Genomic DNA, 20,950 nt, shown 5'->3' on the forward strand with positions numbered 1-20,950 from the left:
AGACAAAGGAGCCAAAAACATACAACAGAGAAAAGATAGCCTATTCAACAAATGGTGGTGGGAAAACTGGAAATCCAAACGCAGTAAAATGAAATTAAACCCCTATCTCTCACCCTGCACAAAACTCAACTCAAAATGGATCAAGGACCTAGGAATTAGACTAGAGACTCTGTACCTAACAGAAGAACAAGTAGGTCCAAATCTTTATCATGTTGGCTTAGGACCCGACTTCCTTAACATGACTCCCAAAGCACAAGAAATAAAAGCAGGAATCAATAAATGGGATAGATTCACACTAAAAAGCTTTTTCTCAGCAAAGGAAACAATCAACAATTTGAAGAGAAAGCCTACAGAGTGGGAGAAAATCTTTGCCACGTGCACTTCAAATAGAGCACTAATCTCCAGAATTTACACCAAGACTATAAATAACCCAATCAATAAATGGGCCAAGAAAATGAGCAGACACTTCAAAGAAGATCTGCAAGCAATCAACAAATATATGAAAAAATGTTCAACATCTCCATTAATAAGAGAAATGCAAATCAAAAGTACCTTAAGATTCCATCTCACCCCAGTTAGAATGGTTATTATCAAGAATACAAGCAACAATGGGTGTTGGCAAGGATGTGGGGGGAAAAGGTACATTCATACATTGCTGGTGGGGTTGCAAATTGGTACAGTCACTCTGGAAAGCAGTATGGAGATTCCTCAGAAAACTTGGAATGGAACCACCATTTGTCCCAGCTATCCCACTCCTTAGCCTATACCCAAAGAACTTAAAATCAGCATACTACAGTGATGCAGCCACATCAATGTTCATAGCTGCTCAATTCATAATAGCTAGATTGTGGAATCAACCTAGATGCCCTTCTGTAGATGAATGGATAAAGAAACTGTTGCATATATACACAATGAAATATTATTCAGCCATAAAGAAGAATAAAATTATGGCATTTGCAGGTAAATGGATGGAACAGGAAAATACCATGCTAAGTGAAATAAGCCAATCCCAAAAAACCAAAGGTCAAATGATTTCTCTAATAGTGGATTATGATACATAATGGGGTGGGAGGTAAGGCAAGAATGGAGGAAGAATGGATCGTGTAGAGGAAAATGAGGGGTGGGGAGGGGGCAGGAGAAGGAAAGATAATAGAATGAGACAAACATCATTACCCTATGTACATGTGTGATTACACAAACAAAGGTGTGACTCTACTTCATGTACAACCAGAGAAAAGAAAGTCGTACCCCATTTGTGTGCAATGAATTGAAATGATAAATAAATAAATAAATAAACAAATAAACACATGTAAATTTTACAATCCCCCCCCCCCAAAAAAAAAAATGGAGAGAGGGAGAGAGGAAGAGAGATTGGGTCCAAGAGGTTGTGATAACAGCTGAGGCAGGAGTCAAGAACAACCTGAACTATAGCAATTGGGAGAAAAACAACTTATTTTTGATTTGACCCAGAAAGCCCAGAGCCTATGAGGCCCAACAAACAAATAACCCCAATTACCCAGCAGCCAGAATTCCCATCGCCAAAGTCTTTAAGAACTGGACAATAAACCATGGAGCACTGGAGGGGGGTTTGCCCAAAAAGGGTGTATCTGTGTCTTTTCCCTGGAAGGTAGAGTTGTTCTCATGTGCAGGGTTGGTCAGGTTCCAGCCACACAGGCTTCCTGGAAGTCAGCGGCAAGTCTTAAAAGCAGTGTTCGAGAGAGTCCGCGGCCGTAGGGTACAGAAGACAATCTGTTGAGGGGAGTGCTGGGTAATGAGGCCTCCTGGCAGCTGCATCCCTTCCTCGCCTTCCTAAATTTCTCCATTCTTTTTTTTCCTTTTTATAATGATTTAACAATCCATTTATCTTATGTGGACATAATCCCTCTCCCACCAAAAGAAGAAAAAAGTGTGGTTTTCCCAGGATGGTCTTGGTGCTTGACATCAAGTCAGCTGCTTACAAATAGTCTGTGAACTCTCTCTCTCTCTCTCTCTCTCTCTCTCTCTCTCTCTCTCTCTCTCTCTCTCTCTCTCCATTCAAATGATTAAGCAGCCCCTCCATTTGAAAGCAGATCCTCTGGATGTCCTTTGTAGTATCTGTGGAGAGGGGAGGAAGCTGGCAATGAGCCCTGGGGTTCCTCATTTCTACCCAGTAGAGAGAGGTTTTGAAGTGTTCACCCAATTATGCTCATTCTAAAGCTGTGTGTGTGTGTGTGTGTGTGTGTGTGTGTGTGTGTGTGTGTGTGTACTAACAGTTACCTAACAGACAACTGCACAGAATAACAAGGAATATCTGCCCATCTCAGTGATACGGAGATCTCAAAAGAAGTTGGTGTGAAGAGCCAAGCCCATTGGGATTTGTCCAACTGAAGCAACCAGTCTCCACTCCATAATGAGGATCCAGTATTCTGAGGTCTTTAGTTCATTATTCTGATTTTTTTTTTTTTTTGCATAAAAGTCACCTGCCATAGTGGACATTGTTGGTGTCCTGCCCAGATGCCCTGGATCTCTTGTGTTGCTTCTGTCCTCCCTTCAGACCCCACCAGCTTCTGCTTGTGATGGTATGAAGAGCGGACTCAGGTCATGGAGTCTCGTAGCAACCACCTACAGAGAGTCAGAAATGCCAGTGAGTTTTCCTGCCAGAGAAGCCCTTAACGGGTGACTGGCAGATGCAGGTGTGAGATAGCCTGGCCCCTTGCCTCAAGCTCCTGCAGACCTTCAATGCAGAATCAGACTGAGGCCACACTCTGTGGAATTTGTCTCATATGAACCTTTCCTTGGTTTTCTCCCTCCCTATCCTGCTTCTCCCCAATCCAAACTCTTGTACCAGTCTCCCTGGGAATGCTTCCTGATGTTTCCCCGAGGTCAGTTTTTGGCAAGCTCAGCTTAAGACATTCTAGTAGCATGTCACATACAGCTCACAGGGGCTACCTCCAGAGGCTCTCCAGAGGTCTCAGATGAGACCCCCATTCTGTCTTTTTCAAAAGCATCCCTTATAGTTCTAAACTATAGGGGTTTGGTGGACTCCACACTGAGAATAGTGGTCCAAAATAAGTGACTCTCAAGAAATGGACACTTGGGGGTCATCCTGTAGTTTGATGCTCCTAAAAACATATATGAAGGTCTGGATACTGGGATAAGGTCACCCCTGTGGTTACATTAGGGACTATGGAATATTCAGCAGGTGTTTTTCCAGCTTGTCCAAAAGAAATGTCCTCAGCCTTGCCAAGGGAAGTCCTAGTGTTCACATCCACATGTCAACTCTGGCCCCAAGGAGAAGCTGAGTTTTCATAGCCAACACCACTCCCCATTCACCACGGTGCCTAGGACTGTGCAGGTCTCCTAGCCAGGTGGGCAGAGTAGAATACATGAGGAATATTTTTAACTCTGGAAGTTAATGGAAGCCCAAACTTCAACCATCACAGTTTGAGTTTTTCCAAAAGTAGACCCCAAGCAAAGATTTGAGGGTAAGAGGTTTATTTGGGAGGTGATCCCAGGAAACCTAGGTGTGCACATGAGCAAGACAGGACAAGAAAAGCCAATAAAAGGTACATGACTGAGCATGTTACCACCAAGGGCCTTGGAGCTGAATCCTGCTGGAGAACTCCAGGGGCCAGGGTACAACATGGCCTCAGAGTGTCCCCATCCAGGAATGGGAGAGCTAGGGTGCTTGTGGGCCAATTCCTGCTAGTTACTGGTTGAGGGCTGCTCCCAGGTACTTTGATTCTCCAGCACTTGAGACCTATCTCTGCAGAGCAGAGCAGGCTGCCCCTACCAGAAAGAACACTGGAGCAAAGAGTCGAAAGGCCAGGGAAGTCAACCTGCAGTGAACAGTGTAGGCAGGATACCCAGAGCCCTGATACAGCAGCTGCATTCATACATGCACAGCTGCTTGTGAAGGTGAGTTCTTAGATACACTGCCTGTTGTATGGTCCTTTCCAGATCAGGAAAGCAAATATTCATGGGTAGAAGCAAAAAGGAAACACAACCAAGCCTATGAAACCAGTAGTAACTTCTCTAGATGCTTCCTTTAGGCCCATTTGTATCTTCCCAAGGAAGGCAGATTCCTTCATGCGTTCCAGGGCTCTGGCTGTGAACAAACCCAGCTCCTGGCTTTTGATTTTCTCAGCTGGGGTAGAGGACATGCGTGTGCCTTTAGCAGCCTGGCACCTTTTGCAGCAAATCGCACCTCTTCTTACAAGAAATAGCTACATTTTTCCCTCCCGCATTCATAATTTTTCTTTAAAATAAGCATTTTGTTATACAAGGGGTCATTCACAGGCAGCCCAGAAAAAAAAATAAAACCTCCTACTTCTTGAAAGCTCTAGTGGACTTGCGCTTTTAGGGTTGTTTTCCCTCTCCTTTAACCTCAGTGAAGTTGTAGTTCTGAGAAAGGAGAATGAGTGACAGAACTCAGGAGCCTAGGATGGATTTGCAAAACTGAAACAATCCCAAGATGCCCCTGACCTCTCCTTTCTTCTCTATATCTCATTCTAAGAGCCATCTTTGTTCTAAGAAGCACAGAATGTAAAAAGGAACTGGAAATGCAAATTTTCTTGTCCCCAAGGCCTCATCTCACACCCCAATGGCTTATCCCACTGAGCCCTCAGAGTGTTCTAGGGAGTGATTCCTGAGCACCATGTTTGACAATTGTGCTAAAACAGATGGCAAAACCATAGTGACTTGCTCTGGGTTACAGAGAGTGGGCAGGAGACCTGGGACTCAAGTCTACTATGATATGAATACAATATTTTGTAGTGAACTACAAAATTTCCAGAGTCAGAAAGGAAAAACAATGTCCAGCATGAGAAAGAAGACAGGTTTCTTGAATATTTCTCCAGAGCAAAATATCTGTACCTCCTTGTGCATGTGTTTTCCAAAGAACAGGAACAAAAGAGGGAGACATGTGTTTTCATAATTCACAGATGTAACAGGGTTTTCCATGAGGTTTTGTACAGGAGACACTGTTGATGCTTCTCTGCGTCTTCCCTCAGCTCTCCTGGTTCACCTGCAGCTGCAGGAGATGATTCTGCCACAGGCTGATGGCTGCCCACATGCATCTTTTTCCCCTGCCTGCATCGTCATTAGGTGTAAAACCCCACCACCACCACCCTGCCTGCCACAGTCACCTTTAAACAATAGGAGATAGAGCTGGGCTCGGTGGGGCACACCTGTAATCCCAGTGGCTCCAGAGGCTGAGGCAGGAGGATCACAGGTTCAAAGGCAGCCTCAGCAACTTTGGAAGGCCCTAAGCATCTGAGTGAGACCCTGTATCTAAATAAAATATTAAAATGGGCTAGGGGTATGTCTCAGTGTTTAAGCACCCCTGGGTTCAATCCCAGGTTAATATATATATATATATATATATATATATATACACACACACACACACACACACACACACACACATACATACAAGATAGAAAGCATGGATAAATGCCCTAGTGGGACAATTCTAAGATGGTTTCTATACAGTTTCTTGGAAAGGCCCCAGCAAGACTGAGTCCCAGTTCCTCCCAGCAGTGACCACACTGTCTCACTTCCTCACCTCGTCAGTCAAGCTCTCTGGAGTCCTTCCCAAATAGACCACCTGTGTCTTGCTCTTTGTCTTGGGGTCTGTTTCAGTCTGTTTTGCAGGATACACAAGTCAAGACAGGGACCCAAAATACAAACCAAGTTTTTTGCTTGAGGATTGAGTTTCTTTTCCCTTCCAATTTCAAGCTCCAGAAACTTACATAAGAAACACAATCTGGCAGATAAAATCCTCTGCTCACTCCTCTGCAAGTCCTTGGTAGCTCCTGGGCACAGCACCCAGAAGTTCCCCACTCATCTGCAGCCCGTCTGCTGCCAGCCGACTCCAGGGAAGTCGGGGAAGCTGGTAAACAAACTCCTTCCTTCACTCATCCTCCCAGGTGCTAGGAAAATATATGCACAGATCCCTCGTTTCCAAGCTGCCAGTTTTTAGCATTTTGTAGCACATGCTGTAGGTTCAGGCTATTCCTTAAGGAACAGATGTTGTGAAAATCTAAATAGAACTTCCACTCTTATGGTAAGATTCCCACTGTCCAAATACAACTGCTCCTTAACGTGAAATGTTCTCTCTCTGGCTGCCAGCCTCCCAACAGGCCTTTGGGGCACTGCTCAGCATCATTCCTTTGCAAAGTAGCCCCAAATTTCCTTTTGCCAAACATTCGAACCTCCAGAGAGCCCCTAGGACTGTACTGTTCACCTTCCTGATGAAATCCGGGGACTGCCTTTCCACCCTAGGATTTTTCAGGTGTGTCCAAGAGAAGCTGAGTGCAGACCAGATGGCCAATAAGTAATATGGCGAGGAGGAAGAAGAAGTCATCTTTATGTGCCACTTCTATCTTTCAGTGATGACATCCTGGCTCCTGTCCCCCTTCACACACACACCCCACCTCAACTCCTGGAGTCCTGCTTTTGAACCTTGCTCCTAACTTGGTGTTCCTACTTTTCCCAGGTTGAGTTAGAAGAGCAAGAAACAGGTCCAGCATGATTAGGCCTTAGAGGCCCACGTTCTTGAGGTCCGGAACTCAAATACCACAAGCCACGAGGGGACAGATGATGTGATCTTTTCAAAACAGCAGCCGTCTCTTGTTGAAATTCTTACCAAAATAACATGCAATCTTCATTTGACTTCATAGTCTTCACGTCCTTGGGAAATTATAGCAAAACCGAGCAAAGGGGAACGGCGGGCGCCTCATCTGTGTGTACGTGGTTGCCTTAACCAGCAGCGGAGTCCGTTAGCAATGGCCTCCAATTTTAAGAAGGCAAACATGGCGTCAAGTGCCCAGCGAGAAAGGATGAGTCCTAAGCCAGAGCTTACTGAAGAGCAGAAGCAGGAAATCCAGGAAGCTTTTGATCTCTTTGATGCTGATGAAACTGGGACCATAGATGTTAAGGAACTAAAGGTGGCAATGAGGGCCCTGGGCTTTGAACCTAAGAAAGAAAAAATCGAGAAAATGATCAGTGAAATTGACAAAGAAGGGACAGGAAAAATGAATTTTAGTGACTTTTCGACTGTGACGACTCAGAAAATGTCTGAGAAAGATACGAAAGAAGAAATTCCAAGAGCTTTCAAGCTCTTCGATGATGATGAAACTGGAAAGATTTCATTCAAAACTCTGAAGCGTGTGGCCAAGAGTTGGGCGAGAACGTGACTGATGAGGAGCTGCAGGAAATGATTGATGAAGCTGATCGAGATGGAGACGGAGAGGTCAATGAGCAGGAGTTCCTGCGCATCATGAAAAAGACCAGCCTCTATTAAGATCAGTGTCTTCTCTTCTATTGCAAGCACACGTGACTAGATTTAGTGCCTGCCATTGTGTGAAATCTGGCTTTTGAGAACATGACCCCCACTACCCTGTATAATTTTCCTCCTGACCTTGAGTCTATTTTAGATTTTTGGAAGAGTTCTTTGATATTAAAGTTCTTTGTAAAATGACCTACCAATTACTTTAATTCTGGAAAGCAAAATGAGAGCACATTAGAGTGAAGAAAAGGGGCTTCAAATTCGACTACCTGTCACTTCGCCTTGCATTGCTTCACTGTTGTTGTGCATTTCCACAGAGATGCAAACACAAAACAACCTCTTAGACAAGCACATGTTGTCCTTCTGTCACCACAAGCAGTGGTCATTCTTCAGAGGTTCTGATGGTTAGTTGACTCCTGTGTGTGATTTGCTCTTTTATAAAACCCAGTGAACTCTCTCTGACATTTGTATGTGTGTTAATGCTATTTATTTTGTCTGAAAAATAAAACCTTTCTTAATTTGAAAAAAAAAACTGAGCAAAACTATTTTGGTCTTAAAGGATTCATAAAGTAAGATTTCAGGCTTGGCTAAGGACAGATAGGGTAGATATCCAATGGGGTCATTCAATACCACATGCTCATTTGTCCACCCAGGGGTTTGCCTGGCCTCCTCCCTCCAAATGCCAGTAGCCAATTCCTATTTTTATGCTCACCCCAAAATTTCCAAAACATCAGCTAGAGGCCAGTACCGGCTACTCCGAGAAGCATTGCCTAACTCCTGCCCCTACACACACATGCAGAGTTGGAACAGAACTGGGCTTCCAAGGTCAAATTCCAGTCATTGAGCAGGCTGCTCTCCACCAATGCCAAGTGAATGCTCTCAGGTGCTGGGTTTTGCTGAGGACCTGGAGCTGAAGCATTAATAAACAAGGCAAGGCTAAGATGCTTCCTTGACAGTAGGCAACAACTGCCATCAAGGGTAACTTGGCAAAATATGTCACCATCTTAAATGCATGCACTATTTAGTTTAGGAGTCTCACTGCCAGGAATTCATCTCAGAGGTAGATGTGTGCATGTGCAGAATGATGTGGATTCCAGGAAGCATCAGTTACATGTGCAAAATATTGGAAACGACTTAAATTTCTGTGTCGGGCACTAGCTAGATGAGTTAAAATACATCCATATGATGGAATATTCCCAGATATGAGTTAGACTTATGCTAACAATAGAAAATGACCTCAGGTAAGTATTTTGCTCAGTTTGGACATAACTTCCCCAAAATATGAGGAATATTAAGTCAAGTGAAGAGTAAATGTTTCCTACTTTGCTTTGTGTATTATATGCTTCTGCCTGGATTCCACGCATGTGTGCGTGTGTGTGTGTGTGTGTACACACACATTTGACACGTATCCGATTGCCTTAGATGTGCATGGACTCTCTTTGGAAATTATTGCTACAGTCCTGTGCCTCTGGGAGGTGGAGGGCCAGGAGGGAAGTTTGTTTTCACTCCATCATATCCCTTTTGTAGATCTGGCAGATTGTTTTGAGTTATGTGCAATTAATACCTATTCAAACCAGTTTGTTTTAATTTTTAAAACTATGATCCTTCTCCAATAGGGTTGTGCTAGAGGAGCTGTGTCCCGGTCCCAGTTTAGGAATCAGGCGGGTTGGGGAGTGGCTCCCATTCCACTCCCTGGCAGGTTGGTGAGGCGGAGCATGTCTGTGCTGGGGGTTGGGACCATTCCAGACTTACCCGCTGCTGAGGGGAACCTCAGCTTCAGAGAGAAGTGGATCCACAGGACCAGAAAGACTCCTAGACCACCCCTCAAATAATTACTCGCTATTTGTTAATTTTTTCCTGAGTGAAGCCATAGAGGCTTCTTCTAACCCTCCCATAAAGGAAAGAGAGCTGAAGGGCAGGTTTGAGCACACTGGAGGCTGGTTTCCCCGGCAACTACCATTCCTCTTTTTTTTTTTTTTTTTTTTTTTTTTTTTTTTTTTTTCAGTATTAGTTTGAAAGCAAAAGGAAAGCTTGTTATGCCTGGAGATCAGCCAGCTGGGAGCTGACCTCTCTTCACTCCCGTTATCCATTCTTGAGGTGACCTCCCATATATTTCTGGTGGCTCTTAACATCCCTGGCTAAAAGAAATGGCCCTAAAAACAATTCCTGTGGTGATTTTGGAGTGAACACACGACTTTTCATTCACCACTGTATGCCTTGTAAACCCAGTCAACTAGACGAACAGTCTAGCTGGCACATGTTTATCCGTCACTTAGCATGTGTCCGGTACAATCCTTGCATTGGGCCAATAAGTCACAGTTCCCATCCTTTGGCATATTGGCAGAAGAGATGCATGTAGATGAAGAGCTCATTCAACATATTTATGAGGCAACTTCTATGCACCAAGCACTGTTGTAGGAAATGAAGTTAAAACACGGTAAGCTCTAACATCGGGCACACACAAGGCCTGGGGTAGGGGGGCGCCTGCTGTCACTGCCCCACTCATATCTACTCAGGTCTTGCCATTGTTGTGCCTGAGGGCCCAGCTTCAGGTGCCAGCATCTGTGGCTCTTCCTTGGAGGGCTTCCCTGGGAGCTGGAAACCCCTTTGGTCCACATGCCCAGCTAGTCAGAAGTGCTAGAGAATGAGTGTCCCCAGGAACTGCCCTTGGCCAGCTGCTGACCAGAGCTGATATACACATATTCCAGTTCCCTGTTCCCCTCAGTGACAACAGGCAAGTGTTCTACACTGGACCCTGGAGGATTAACCACCACCCACACCCACACACAGCCCCTACCTTTATCACTGTTTTTGTTCTTGCTCTTTTCTCCCACAGTTTGCTTCACTCCATTAGGTGGTGTTGGACTCATGCATTACCTTTGAATGAGAGGGTCTTCAAGGTCCTTCCTGGATTTAGGATTCCCTTATTCCACCATCTTTACAGAAATGTCATTGGAAAAACATAAACTCTTTTTCAATGTATTGGTTATTTTCTACTCTGTTGTGAACTAATGTGTTTGTCCCCTCAAAATTCATAGTTTGAAGCTTTACCCTACAGCGTGCTGGTATGAGGAGGTGGGGACTTTGGGAGGTAATTTAGCTTAGCTGAGGTCATTGTGGCCATTGTGGGATGGTGGTTCTCATGAGAGGATTAGAGCCCTTACATGAAGAAACCAGAGACCTTTCTCTCCAGGACTCTCTCTGCCCCCTGCCCCATGTGAGGACAGAGCAAGAAAATAGCGATTGGCAAACCAGGAAAACAGTCCTCATCAGGACTCGATCATTGCTGTCGCCCTAATCTTGAACTTTCCAGCCTCCAGAGCTATAAAAAATAAATGTTTTTGTTTCAGCCACCCATTTTGTGGTGCTTTGTGCCAATCTAAACCAACAGTCACTGTTGAGTCCTGTCCATGTCTCTGTAGCTATGCACACTTCAGCTGCCTGCTTCTCTCTTCTCTGCCTGTCAGGGTTTTCCCTGGTACTTGCTGGGGCAGGGAGGCCTATATGGAAGTGAAGGGGGCCTCACACCCCCTGGAGCAGCCTTATCAAATGGGAAATGGGAGTCAGTGATTAAATGCCCGCCTCTCTTCCTGGTCGCAGGTAAGCTGGGTGAGGAATATCAGAGGAGACCCCAGGGGAATCAGCTTTAGCAGTAACTCACTCATTACCCTTCAGCATCTTCTCTCTTCCTCCTCCTGCACTGCAGCTTCCTTGGGATCACTCCCAAACCCACCCATGTAAGCAGATGCTTGCATCAAGCCCTGCTTTTATAAGAATCCAAACTTAGACAAGTTTCCTAAGGAAATCCATCAGCCAGTCTTTTCAGTCAAATCATTTCAGATAAAGGCCGATGACATTGGCCATGTGGGCCTTCAGATGTTTCAGAACAAATCTGAGGTTTCTAATACATGTTCAGGATAAGAAAAGACCCCAATAGAAGCCTTCCAACCAATGCATTTCCAATTATAGCAAGCGACCTCCTGACCTCTGTTAAATGAGGATGGCTTGTAGCAGGTTTAAGTTCAATGAATAACAAATTAGAAGGCTCCTGTGTCCCTGAGAATTCCACTAAGTCTTCTTTGCTACAAAAAGGATATATGTCTTTGAGACCATCCCATAATTGGAAAATCCTACACTGAAAATATGGTCTCTCCCGAGGGATTGCTCCTTGAGGATGCTTCTCTAACTCTGAACAGGACTTAATAGTCACTTAAATTTATAGATGGAAATTTTTAGATTCTAGAGTAAGTGAACAGTCACAGATTTCTCACTCTTACTTCCTTTCAAATGCAACATCTGCCTGTGTTTCCACCTTCCGTCTCTGAGGAGTTCTGGTCCCAGTGGGTGAGTCCGTCTCAGTGATGGGACTTCAGGGAGACAGGTAGAGAACAGAAAGGACACTACCTTTCTCATTCTTTTCCTGGGACAAGTGGATGAGCGTAGGATGAAATTTAATTACCATCTCACATGAAATGAAATAGAATGCAACCTGCAGACAAGGTAAGATTTCATTAGAACGTCCCTTTTCTTTACTAGGACGGAGAAGCGAAAGCCATTTCTCCTTAGTGTACATGGTAAGCCCACAACCACAGAGCCTAACAGAGAGTCCTCAAGCAGGGCTTGGCATGCATTCATGTGAAGGGGCTGCCCAGCCCTCCACAAGCCCTGTCCCTGCTTCCCTGTAGACTCGTCCATGGCCATCCCATCCCACATCAGTGTGCTTTTCCCACTATAAGGGAAGCACCATGAGCATGAGGGTCTCATGTGTTTTGTTACTATTGTCCCCCTGGAGTGCCAGAAAGACAGTTGGCATCTTCAGTAGGAGTATGTTGAAATTAGACAGACGTGGGGGCCTGCAATTTATTTGGAAGATGATCTAAGAAAGCCAAAGTAAAGAATTGAGAACTGTAAGGCAAAGAAAGGAAAATCCAATTAAAGACGTGTTATCAAGGTCACTGCGAAGGAACTTTGAAACGTTTCCAGGAGCTTTGGGAATGGGCCATACAGAGGATGAGAAATTGCTTTGCATCCCACATAGATTGAAACTTGTCCTCTGGGGAGTTCACACCCTTACTTCCAGGTTGAACCCAGCTGGGCAGAGCCTTGAGTCAGGGAAGTAGAGCGGGGGGCTTTGAAAGCTTGAGGTGGGAATGTCATCTGGGTGCTCCAAACTGCCCAACTCAGCAGCAGCTGGAGCCAGAAGGGGTCTCTGAGTCATGGTGAAGGGCACCCAGAGCATCTGCCTCAGGAAGCATTAAGCAAATGGATTTTCTTTAATGCAGATATGCATGGGCATTCCAGGAAAAATTCAGGCCCCAGGCCCATATTGCCAGAGAACCAAGGTCAGAATTATTAGCACCCTCCGATCCATTAAGAAGGAAAGATCATTACTATGGCCCAAAAGTTCAGACTCCCTTTGACTTTTTATTCTCCCAGCATATCTTCCATAACACAATTATTCTGGCTTACAATTCCCATTCCTAGGGGGAAGTGGCTACAACTTGATTGTAAATGAAGGGTCCATTTCTCCAGCCCTCCTTCCAGCCTCTGAGGGTCCTTGTCCGCTTTGACTCTTCCTTGCAGTGTTTCCAGTCTGGCCTCTTGGCCACCCCTCAGGTTCTGTGCCTGCTCCCTTTCTTCCATGCATTCCTTCTTCCTGTCACTCCTCCGGGTCTGTCTAGAGGCACCCTCCCCCCTCGTGCTACCTGCCTTTCTAGACTCGTCCTACACTTCCCAGGCGGGCAGCTGTCACCCACATGTCACATGCTAGATCCACACTTTCAGTGCCCTTCTGCCCTGAGCTCAGACTCAGATTCCCAACCTCTTCTAGGATGGTCCATGCACAAACAATAAACTCAATCCCACGCTGACCTCATTACCCACCCCAGCCCCATACTCCCAATCTGCTCGTTCTCTTGAATTCCCTGTCTTGAGTAATATCCACCATCCTCCCTTGTCTCCCAACCTGGAACTTCAAGGTCAGTGTCAGTCACCAAGTTCCCATGCATCTACTTGTTTCTTGAAACAGCAGGAGGTTGTTCCTGGGCAGTTGGAAGATTTACTTATCTCTTCTTTTACTAATTTTATGAAAACTTACAACTTGCATAATGATTGTCATGTTTCATAAGAATTAATAGGTTTCATAATGGTGCATTGTACTAAATATAAACCTGCCTGTATTCTCCTTGCTCTTCCACATCCCATGGCCCTCCTAACCAGCTCCAGCTGCCCTTCTGTCTTTGGGACACCTTCCACATCGCCATCAGACTCATCTATCTAAAACCCTAACCTCATTTCTTCACTGAGTTCATCAGAGCATTTCTTCAGGATTATCTCCCATCCCCTCCACCCCAGAGTTTCCAGATGCATCAGAATCATCCAGAGCTGTTTGTTTACTTATTTCTTCTGCTTCCCCATTGTATTGTCTGCTCCCCAGGACCTGGCACAAAGTAATGCTCAAAAAAACAAAACAAAACAAAACAAAAAATAGAGGGAGGAAAGGGAGTAACTGGCTAAGGTAAGGAAGTTCCATAGCAGAGTTCTCAAAGCTGGTCAGGCAACTTGCTAGAAATGCATTTTCTTGGGTCCCAACTCAGACATGCAGAATTAGAAACTGCCAGTCTTTGAACAAGTCCTTTAGGTGATTCTGCTCTGTAACACTCCCAGACATGTCTTGGCTACTGTCCCAAATAAAACGAGTTTCTTCAATGGAACCTCACAATCGTTGGCAACCTCGTGGGAAAACCCTTAGATAGGATTTAATCAGCTGCTCTGTATCAAAAATGGTGCCTCTAGGTTGCAGAAACGCAGCTTCCCCCTCGGATTAGAAAGGCAGGCGGTAATCAAGGGCGTCCTTCAGTCAAACTCCCCTGCCAGCCACCACCAGACCCCACTCCAGCATTCCCACAGTCCCTCAATCCGGGCAGTCCATGCCTGGGTACAGATTCCGATTTTTAAAGAAATGTTTCTAAATCTTTCTTTTTGCCTCCGAGATGGATGAAGGAAAGGAGAGGGGAAGGGTTGAGCGACCGGGCTAGGGGATGGCTGGCGATCCCCAAGTCCCAGGCTAGAGCTTGGTGCGCCCAGGCGGTGAGGGAATGGTGCTGACCCTCCGCACGGCTGTGCGCTTCCTTTCCCCTGGGTTTGCTGTCAGTGAAATGGGGTTATCAGTGCCCTTTAAAGAACTCAGCGAACTCAAGCACCAGCCCGCGGACTCCATCCTAGATGGCTTCAGGGAGACAACCACTGCGCTCCGAAAGCTACGGAGCCAGGGGAGCGACAGCGCAGGGAAGGCGCACGGCAGCCCGGTGCCCTTCTTTCCTCCTTCCGGCAGGTGAGTGACTAGGGGCAGGGGCAAAGTCCTCACCTCCAAGTCGAGCAGCCAGAGTTCTGGAGGGACTGTGGGAAAGGGGAGTGCGTGAGTACTCGGCAGAAGGTGTGAGTAGTAGCCCGAACTTGTGGTGTGTGGTGGGCAGCAAGCTCCCTAAGACACGAGCTGGCTCCACTTGGCGACAGTGAGCAGTGGGCAACGCGGGTGGGTAGTAACTCTGCCCAGGAAAAGATCACAGTCCTTTTCCAAAATGGGTCTCTCTGAGCAAAGCCCGGAGGTGTCCTCTCCATCCTACAGTTGCATGAAGAGACACCAACTGTCAACCCTGGCGGGATCCCTTTCCCTGGTCAGGGAACACTTGCCCTTGGAATCATCAGGGACTTCAATTGAGCTGAAAAGGAAGTGAAAATTCTGACTTGTCCTTTCTCCCTGGAGAGAGTTCTCATAAGTCCAAAGACCAGTGCCTCGGACGATCCAAGAGGGGCCCACCCCCGACCACCACCACCAACACCACTTCAGAATTTCACCTTGCTGACACTCAGTCGGGCCTAGGGTTCCCCAAGTTTCCTTGGTCGCCCATCCAGTTCCCAAAGTGAATTAAACTCAGGCAGTTTCTCCATCCCAGAGACTCGGGTCTCCGAGGTTTCCCACCCTGGAGAGCGCACTGCGCTGGAATGGGCCAAGTGGAGGCAGGGTACAGGGCGAGGGAGGAAGTGCATTGGCCCGAGGGGGAACCCACACTGGGAACCCCGCCTGGGAGGGGCTAACCCCCTTCTCTGGGCCATTTCCCCTCTTTTCCAGAAGCCACTTCAATCCGTTGTCGCCCCTGTGGCCGCCCCCTGAGCACGTGTTACTGCGGGTCTGCGTCAGCGCTGGGTAAATAGATGACTGGCCTACAGCGCCGGGCGGGGCTATTTAAGAGGCAGCCACGCTCCCGCCTACCCTGAACTTGGCTCGGCTGTGGCTGCTCGGCTGGAAACGCTAACCCAGCTGCTTTCTAATTCAAAGGTATGTAGGTCCCTCCACTCGCCCACGCGGATGCAAGTGTCCTGTGTCTTTGAAGAATGCTGTCTTCAGTTTTGTACCCTTGTACATCTTTTTTCTATTTTCTGTGTCTCTCCCACTCCCCACTGCAGCTGAAAAGACATTCCTTAAACTCAGAAATAAGTGCGCTGAATCTAAAAATGAGGGCCGGGTGGGTAGAGCTGCCTTAGAGACTTTCCCAAGCCGGTATGGTTCTTTTTTGCATAGGACGCTGGAATAGCTATTTGCCAGGATACTCATGCAAATTGGGATTTGCTAGCTGTTAAATAGCGGTGCGGAGTACTTTGCAATCTTTCCAAAGAAAATACCAAAAAGTTTTAATATTTAAATCCATTTTCTAAATATTGCAGAAAATTCAGAGCTTTAAAGGTAGAAATATGTGGATTTTCTATCTACTCACAGTTCTAAGATGCAGTCGGTGCTTGGGAAACAGCTGAGAACTGAACGCATATTTCTGATTTGTAAACCCTACCTGTGTTTTGCATAGCAGTTTATTACCAATTCCAACACACACCTCGGGGAAACTTTATAATTTTTTTTAATTTATTGCACCCACAGTTTAAACTGTGCTTCTCCTAATCGCCACTTATTTTGGTATTGTAAGCTTCTTTTCTATCTGGAAAAGTCCTGCCTTTCCTCAAGGGTCTCATTTCTCTCCACGGTTATCCTCTATTTTTCACACTATCTTTAATAGCGTGCTTTCCCGGTTAGAAGAAAGACGCTCTACAAAATCTTCCTCAAACTTAAGGCAAACAGGAGGCATCCCTTCTGCTAAACAGGGCAAAACACCAGGTCTCACTGACCCCCGGCCAGTGGGTGTGGATTACCCAAAAGACAAGCCAAGTGCGTCTGGGCGCGCGCGCTGTCACTCAGCTGGGCTCTGCGCTTGGCAAGCCCTAGTGCTTGCGCCAACCTAGCGGATCTGGTGCGCCGGCGCTGGACTGAGCCCTCTTCTGGGTGCCCGACTCTCAGCAGGCGCTGGCGGATGCGCAGCCTGTTTCTTGACGCCCCCCCATGCCTTTGCTCTCCACAGCCATGAACCGCGGCGTTTGCCTGTGCGTGCTGATGGCGGTACTCGCTGCGGGCGCCCTGACGCAGCCGGTGCCCCCAGCTGGGGCCGCAGGCTCCGGGGTGCAGAGGGCAGAAGAGGCGGCCCGAAGGCAGCTGAGGGCGGTGCAGAGGACAGACGGGGAGCCGCGAGCGCACCTGGGCGCACTGCTGGCCCGATACATCCAACAGGCTCGGAAAGGTAAGAATGCTGCCTTCCCAGTCCCCACTTCTGCCCCTGTTCTGGACTCAGTCCTGACCCTCTCCTCTAGCGCCCGCCAGATGAAGGTAGCCCTCTGGGAGGAAACACGAGCTGACAGGATTTCCACCTTCCTTTCCTGAGTTACACTGCACCTTAGAGTACAGTTTTGGAGTCTTCTCTAAGCAAATCGAAATGGGGTTTGAAGGACTTAATTTATTAGTAAGAAGAACGTTCTTAAAAACCTTTCTCTAAGCTAATGTTTGGCACAGCGTTGCTGATTAAGCTCAACACTATTTTATGAAAACATTTTTTAAAGATAATTACTAAACCCTGGAAAGGGGTTCCAGATACACTAAATAACCTATTCTATGAATGCAGCGGAACCAGGAGCCACACAGATGTAGACACTTGGAAACTCTCTAGCAGTAAGTGATGGATGCTGAGAATGGTTGAGATCTGACAAAAACAAGCGGCAATAGGTCAGTTTTCACTAAAATGTGCAACAGGAGGAAAGAACCAGGAGCAGTTTTCAGTTTTCCTTGACAGTGAGTGAATTAAAATGATTACACATAAGTTTTTTTTTTTAATTTTACTCTTGGAGAGATGTTCCCATAAGTCAGTTTTCTCAGCATAAGGAAGAAGGTGATTTAGCAGCTCCCTAGCATGGTGCCCCTTTCCTGGGCCTGACTTTCTCATCTGCAAACAGGGATGAGTCTAGAGTTCCAGGAGCCCCTTTGCTCTTTGTATGATTCAGAGGGATGGAAAATGACTTTTCCTCCCAACTGTATCCACAGTGACACTGATGATGGACACTGGCTAAGGGACAGTTTGCTAAACTGGACCAATAACTGAATTTAAAACCATTCAGCAAACACTGCCAGGATGGCTGAGGGAAGTGACTTCCTTTTCCACGAGATTCTTAACCAACAGTGTGCCAGGACCTGGATTTGAACTTTAACTCGTGGCTTGAGTAAAGAGGAAGAAAAGGGAGGGCTTGGCTGTCTAGAGTCTTCTGTGGTCTTACACAAAGATGAGACTAGAAACTTTTTGAAGGAGACTTCAGAGGGAAAGGACAGAAGGTGATTGTTGAATTGCTGTACCTACCACCTTGCATGTTTTTTCCTGCCAATTAAACTGAATGAATGTAAATATTAGTCAGATGACAGAGAAAGTCTGACGATTTAGGGGGATTCCTTCTGTTTACCTATCTGAAAGTAATTTAGAATCTGCTTCTGGTGTGAGTTGAATTTCGGCCAGACCAGTCTGAGATACCGAGGCTTTTTATTGAACTGTAGATCTGGAATCCTCTCCCCAGTTTTAGGAAAGATCCCAGAGACACAGTTCTGGGAGTTGGGGGTGAGCTAGCTAGTAGCCAAATTATTTCCCAGAACCGATACCCAACAACGGCTCTTAGAGCATAATTCATAACTGGGAAGTTCTTCCTATCCCCTCTTTCAACACTCTCCTGCCTTTGCCTTCAGTCTGTTGGGCCAAAGGAGCCCAGGTGGGAACAGCAATCACTTAGAAAATAAACTGCCAACACCCAGGATCAGCAGAACTAGAAAACAATCATGCTCTTCTACTGATAAATAAGAACTAGGAATAAACATTTACACACATAAGAACTGCACAGTGTCTCTGAATATTTTACATATTTTGAGATTACATCCACTTTGACTTAACTCTAGAATATATTAAAGGTTCTAAATATGTTCTTTGAGCAGTGTGTAAGAGTTTATCATTAGGACTGTCTGCAGGACTCTTAATGGTATGGGGAGAAGCAGTTCTAGTGGAGGGTGACAGGAGAGGCATCTAGTGGCATAGTGCATCTAATGGCATCTAGTACACACCTATCCATGACTAGCAAAGCCACAGTGCTGTAGCTGTTGTATCTATCAGACTAGGAAACATTCCTGCACAGTAAGTTATCATGCCCATTTTGCCCATATGGATGCCATGGCTTGAGAAGGTTGAATAACATGGGTGGCCGCATATCTGAGCAGCAGCAAGACTGAGGCTCCCCAAGTCCCAACTTCCCCAGAGGGTCTGGAAACCATTCAGCTTCCCAGCTGTACTATCTATTCTGGATGTTAAAATTTAAAGAAGTCAGACCCTTCGCTTTGATTCCATAAATCAGTTGTAAGTCCCTGCTCTGAGTAGCACTGGTGAATGAAGACTATGGTAAGCACACACATGTGAGGACACAGCTCTGAGGAGTGGGAACTGTACACAGTGCCCACACCAGCAACCCTGGCTGCCTGCTCGTATTAAAGCTCTCACTTTGCTTCCACTAGATGGAAATTTGCATTGTGGCATTCGTCATCAGAGCAGGCAAGAGGATGGGTCATATTTCCATGTGACTGTCTATGGAGAATTGAGTCTGCAGGTGGTGCTGAATTCAAGGGCAAATATTTCACCTAAATGTCCTTAAATGGTTAAAAGGCAGAGACTGTTTCCCTCCTAGATAGGCTAGGAATGTCAACCAAATGGGCTAAAATGGGTTGAGTTGACTTGTAGCTCCCAAACTGGGAAGGGGTGAGGGCAGAGAGAGAAAAGATGGGGGTATTATTCTGTGTGGTTGTGTCTGTTTTTAATATAACTGGTTAAATTCATTACCCAATATAATAAGGTAACTGCTTATGGAGTGTGATTTGTCAATAAACAAGAAATACTCAGGATCCATGTGCAGAAGCTGACAGGGAAAGCCTCACGCAGAGGCTGCATCCCAGCATCTTGAGAGGTGGAGACATGGCAGCCCCTGATACAGTAGAAACCACTGAGGTTCTCTACTCCTCTACTCATGATCCCCTTGGCCTGGACTTTTCCTGTTTGGGGCCCTGAAGCACCTTGTTGAACCCTTAGTTTGCACAGAAGGTGTCATAGTGATTATATGCCAGGAGACTGCTATCATGACCTGTGAGAGGCACTGTGTCACATGGCTCCAAAGCATTCACTTTGTCAGACCCCGGTTCACTCAATGTGGGTTCTAGGCAAGAATAATCCTGTCCCCCAAGGACTTGGCTCCCATTTCAATTTCAGTTATTGAGTTTAGGGCAAAATGTCTGGCTTAAGTTACCTCTTTTATTCTTTCACCCTTCTTTGAGTGTTACTGAGATGCCAAAATTTTAATCTGACCATGTATCTCTAAAAATAAATGAAAGTAGCTTTCAAGTTAATTTCAAAATATTGTTTAATTAGCAATGGGACTTGATTCCATTTTTTAAAATCCATTCCAATACCAAAATATTGTAACTGCACTACCTTAAAGCTCTCTGGACAAGTTGGGTATGGTCAGGGATGTTAAACAGTGAAATTTAGAAATGGGTAAGTACTGGGGAAATTCTTGGCTTCTTCTGAGGGCCAAATACACAAGGAAAATGCTGTTGGGGTAGGGGAGACAAAAATTGAGGCAATGCCTCAGTTTGCCTAAGGCAGGACAAAATGAACCCATCTAAATACCTGTGAACACAGAACACACCCATAACTCGTGAATTTTATGAACTGTCCATTTATGCAGACATTGGTCTTTCTCTTCTTGTGTTTTAGTCTCTTTAATGCCTTTAAGAAGAAAATTTATATATTTTGTCTGGCTTTTTCCATTGTTTGCCCTCGCAAATTGAACTGGTTGTATTCTTAGATATAATGTTCTTGTTTTCTTCTTCTCTGTCCCTTGTAGCTCCCTCCGGCCGCATGTCCATCATTAAGAACCTGCAGAACCTGGACCCCAGCCACAGGATAAGTGACCGGGACTACATGGGTTGGATGGATTTTGGCCGGCGCAGTGCTGAGGAGTATGAGTACCCCTCTTAGAGAACCAGCCTCCATCCACCTGACTTGCAGGAGGCAGAATAAGAAAACAATCGTGCTCATAACTCATTGTCTCTGAAGTTTGACACTTTAAGTATCTTATTTATTAAGTTCTCAATGTGAAAAATCCATCTATTAAGATTGTCCAGTGCAACCACACACCTCAGAAGAATTGTGCCGTTGGAGAATATGAAGTTTCCTTCCTCTGTGACTCCTGGTCCTAACATGTTGCTATGCTATTAAAGTGATT

The 20,950-nt window shown here is 45.8% G+C and overlaps 1 protein-coding gene and 1 pseudogene across 2 annotated transcripts; both read left to right on the forward strand.

Annotated features, from left to right (window-relative positions):
• The first annotated feature begins 6,749 nt into the window (after window positions 1-6,749).
• Window positions 6,750-7,724, forward strand: LOC306646262 (centrin-2-like; annotated as a pseudogene). Its single transcript has one exon. The product of its transcript is annotated as a centrin-2-like (transcript).
• Window positions 7,725-16,679: 8,955 nt separating this feature from the next.
• CCK (cholecystokinin) lies at window positions 16,680-20,931 on the forward strand (the record flags this gene model as incomplete). The annotated part of the gene is made up of 2 exons (XM_079115019.1): window positions 16,680-16,893; window positions 20,570-20,931. The coding sequence occupies 2 exons, from the start codon at window positions 16,680-16,682 to the stop codon at window positions 20,701-20,703; spliced, it is 348 nt and encodes a 115-aa protein (XP_078971145.1). The 3' UTR covers window positions 20,704-20,931.
• Between the last annotated feature and the right edge of the window lie 19 nt (window positions 20,932-20,950).

This window comes from Sciurus vulgaris (assembly GCF_902686455.1).
Source record: "Sciurus vulgaris genome assembly, chromosome: 16".
NCBI lineage: Eukaryota > Metazoa > Chordata > Mammalia > Rodentia > Sciuridae > Sciurus > Sciurus vulgaris.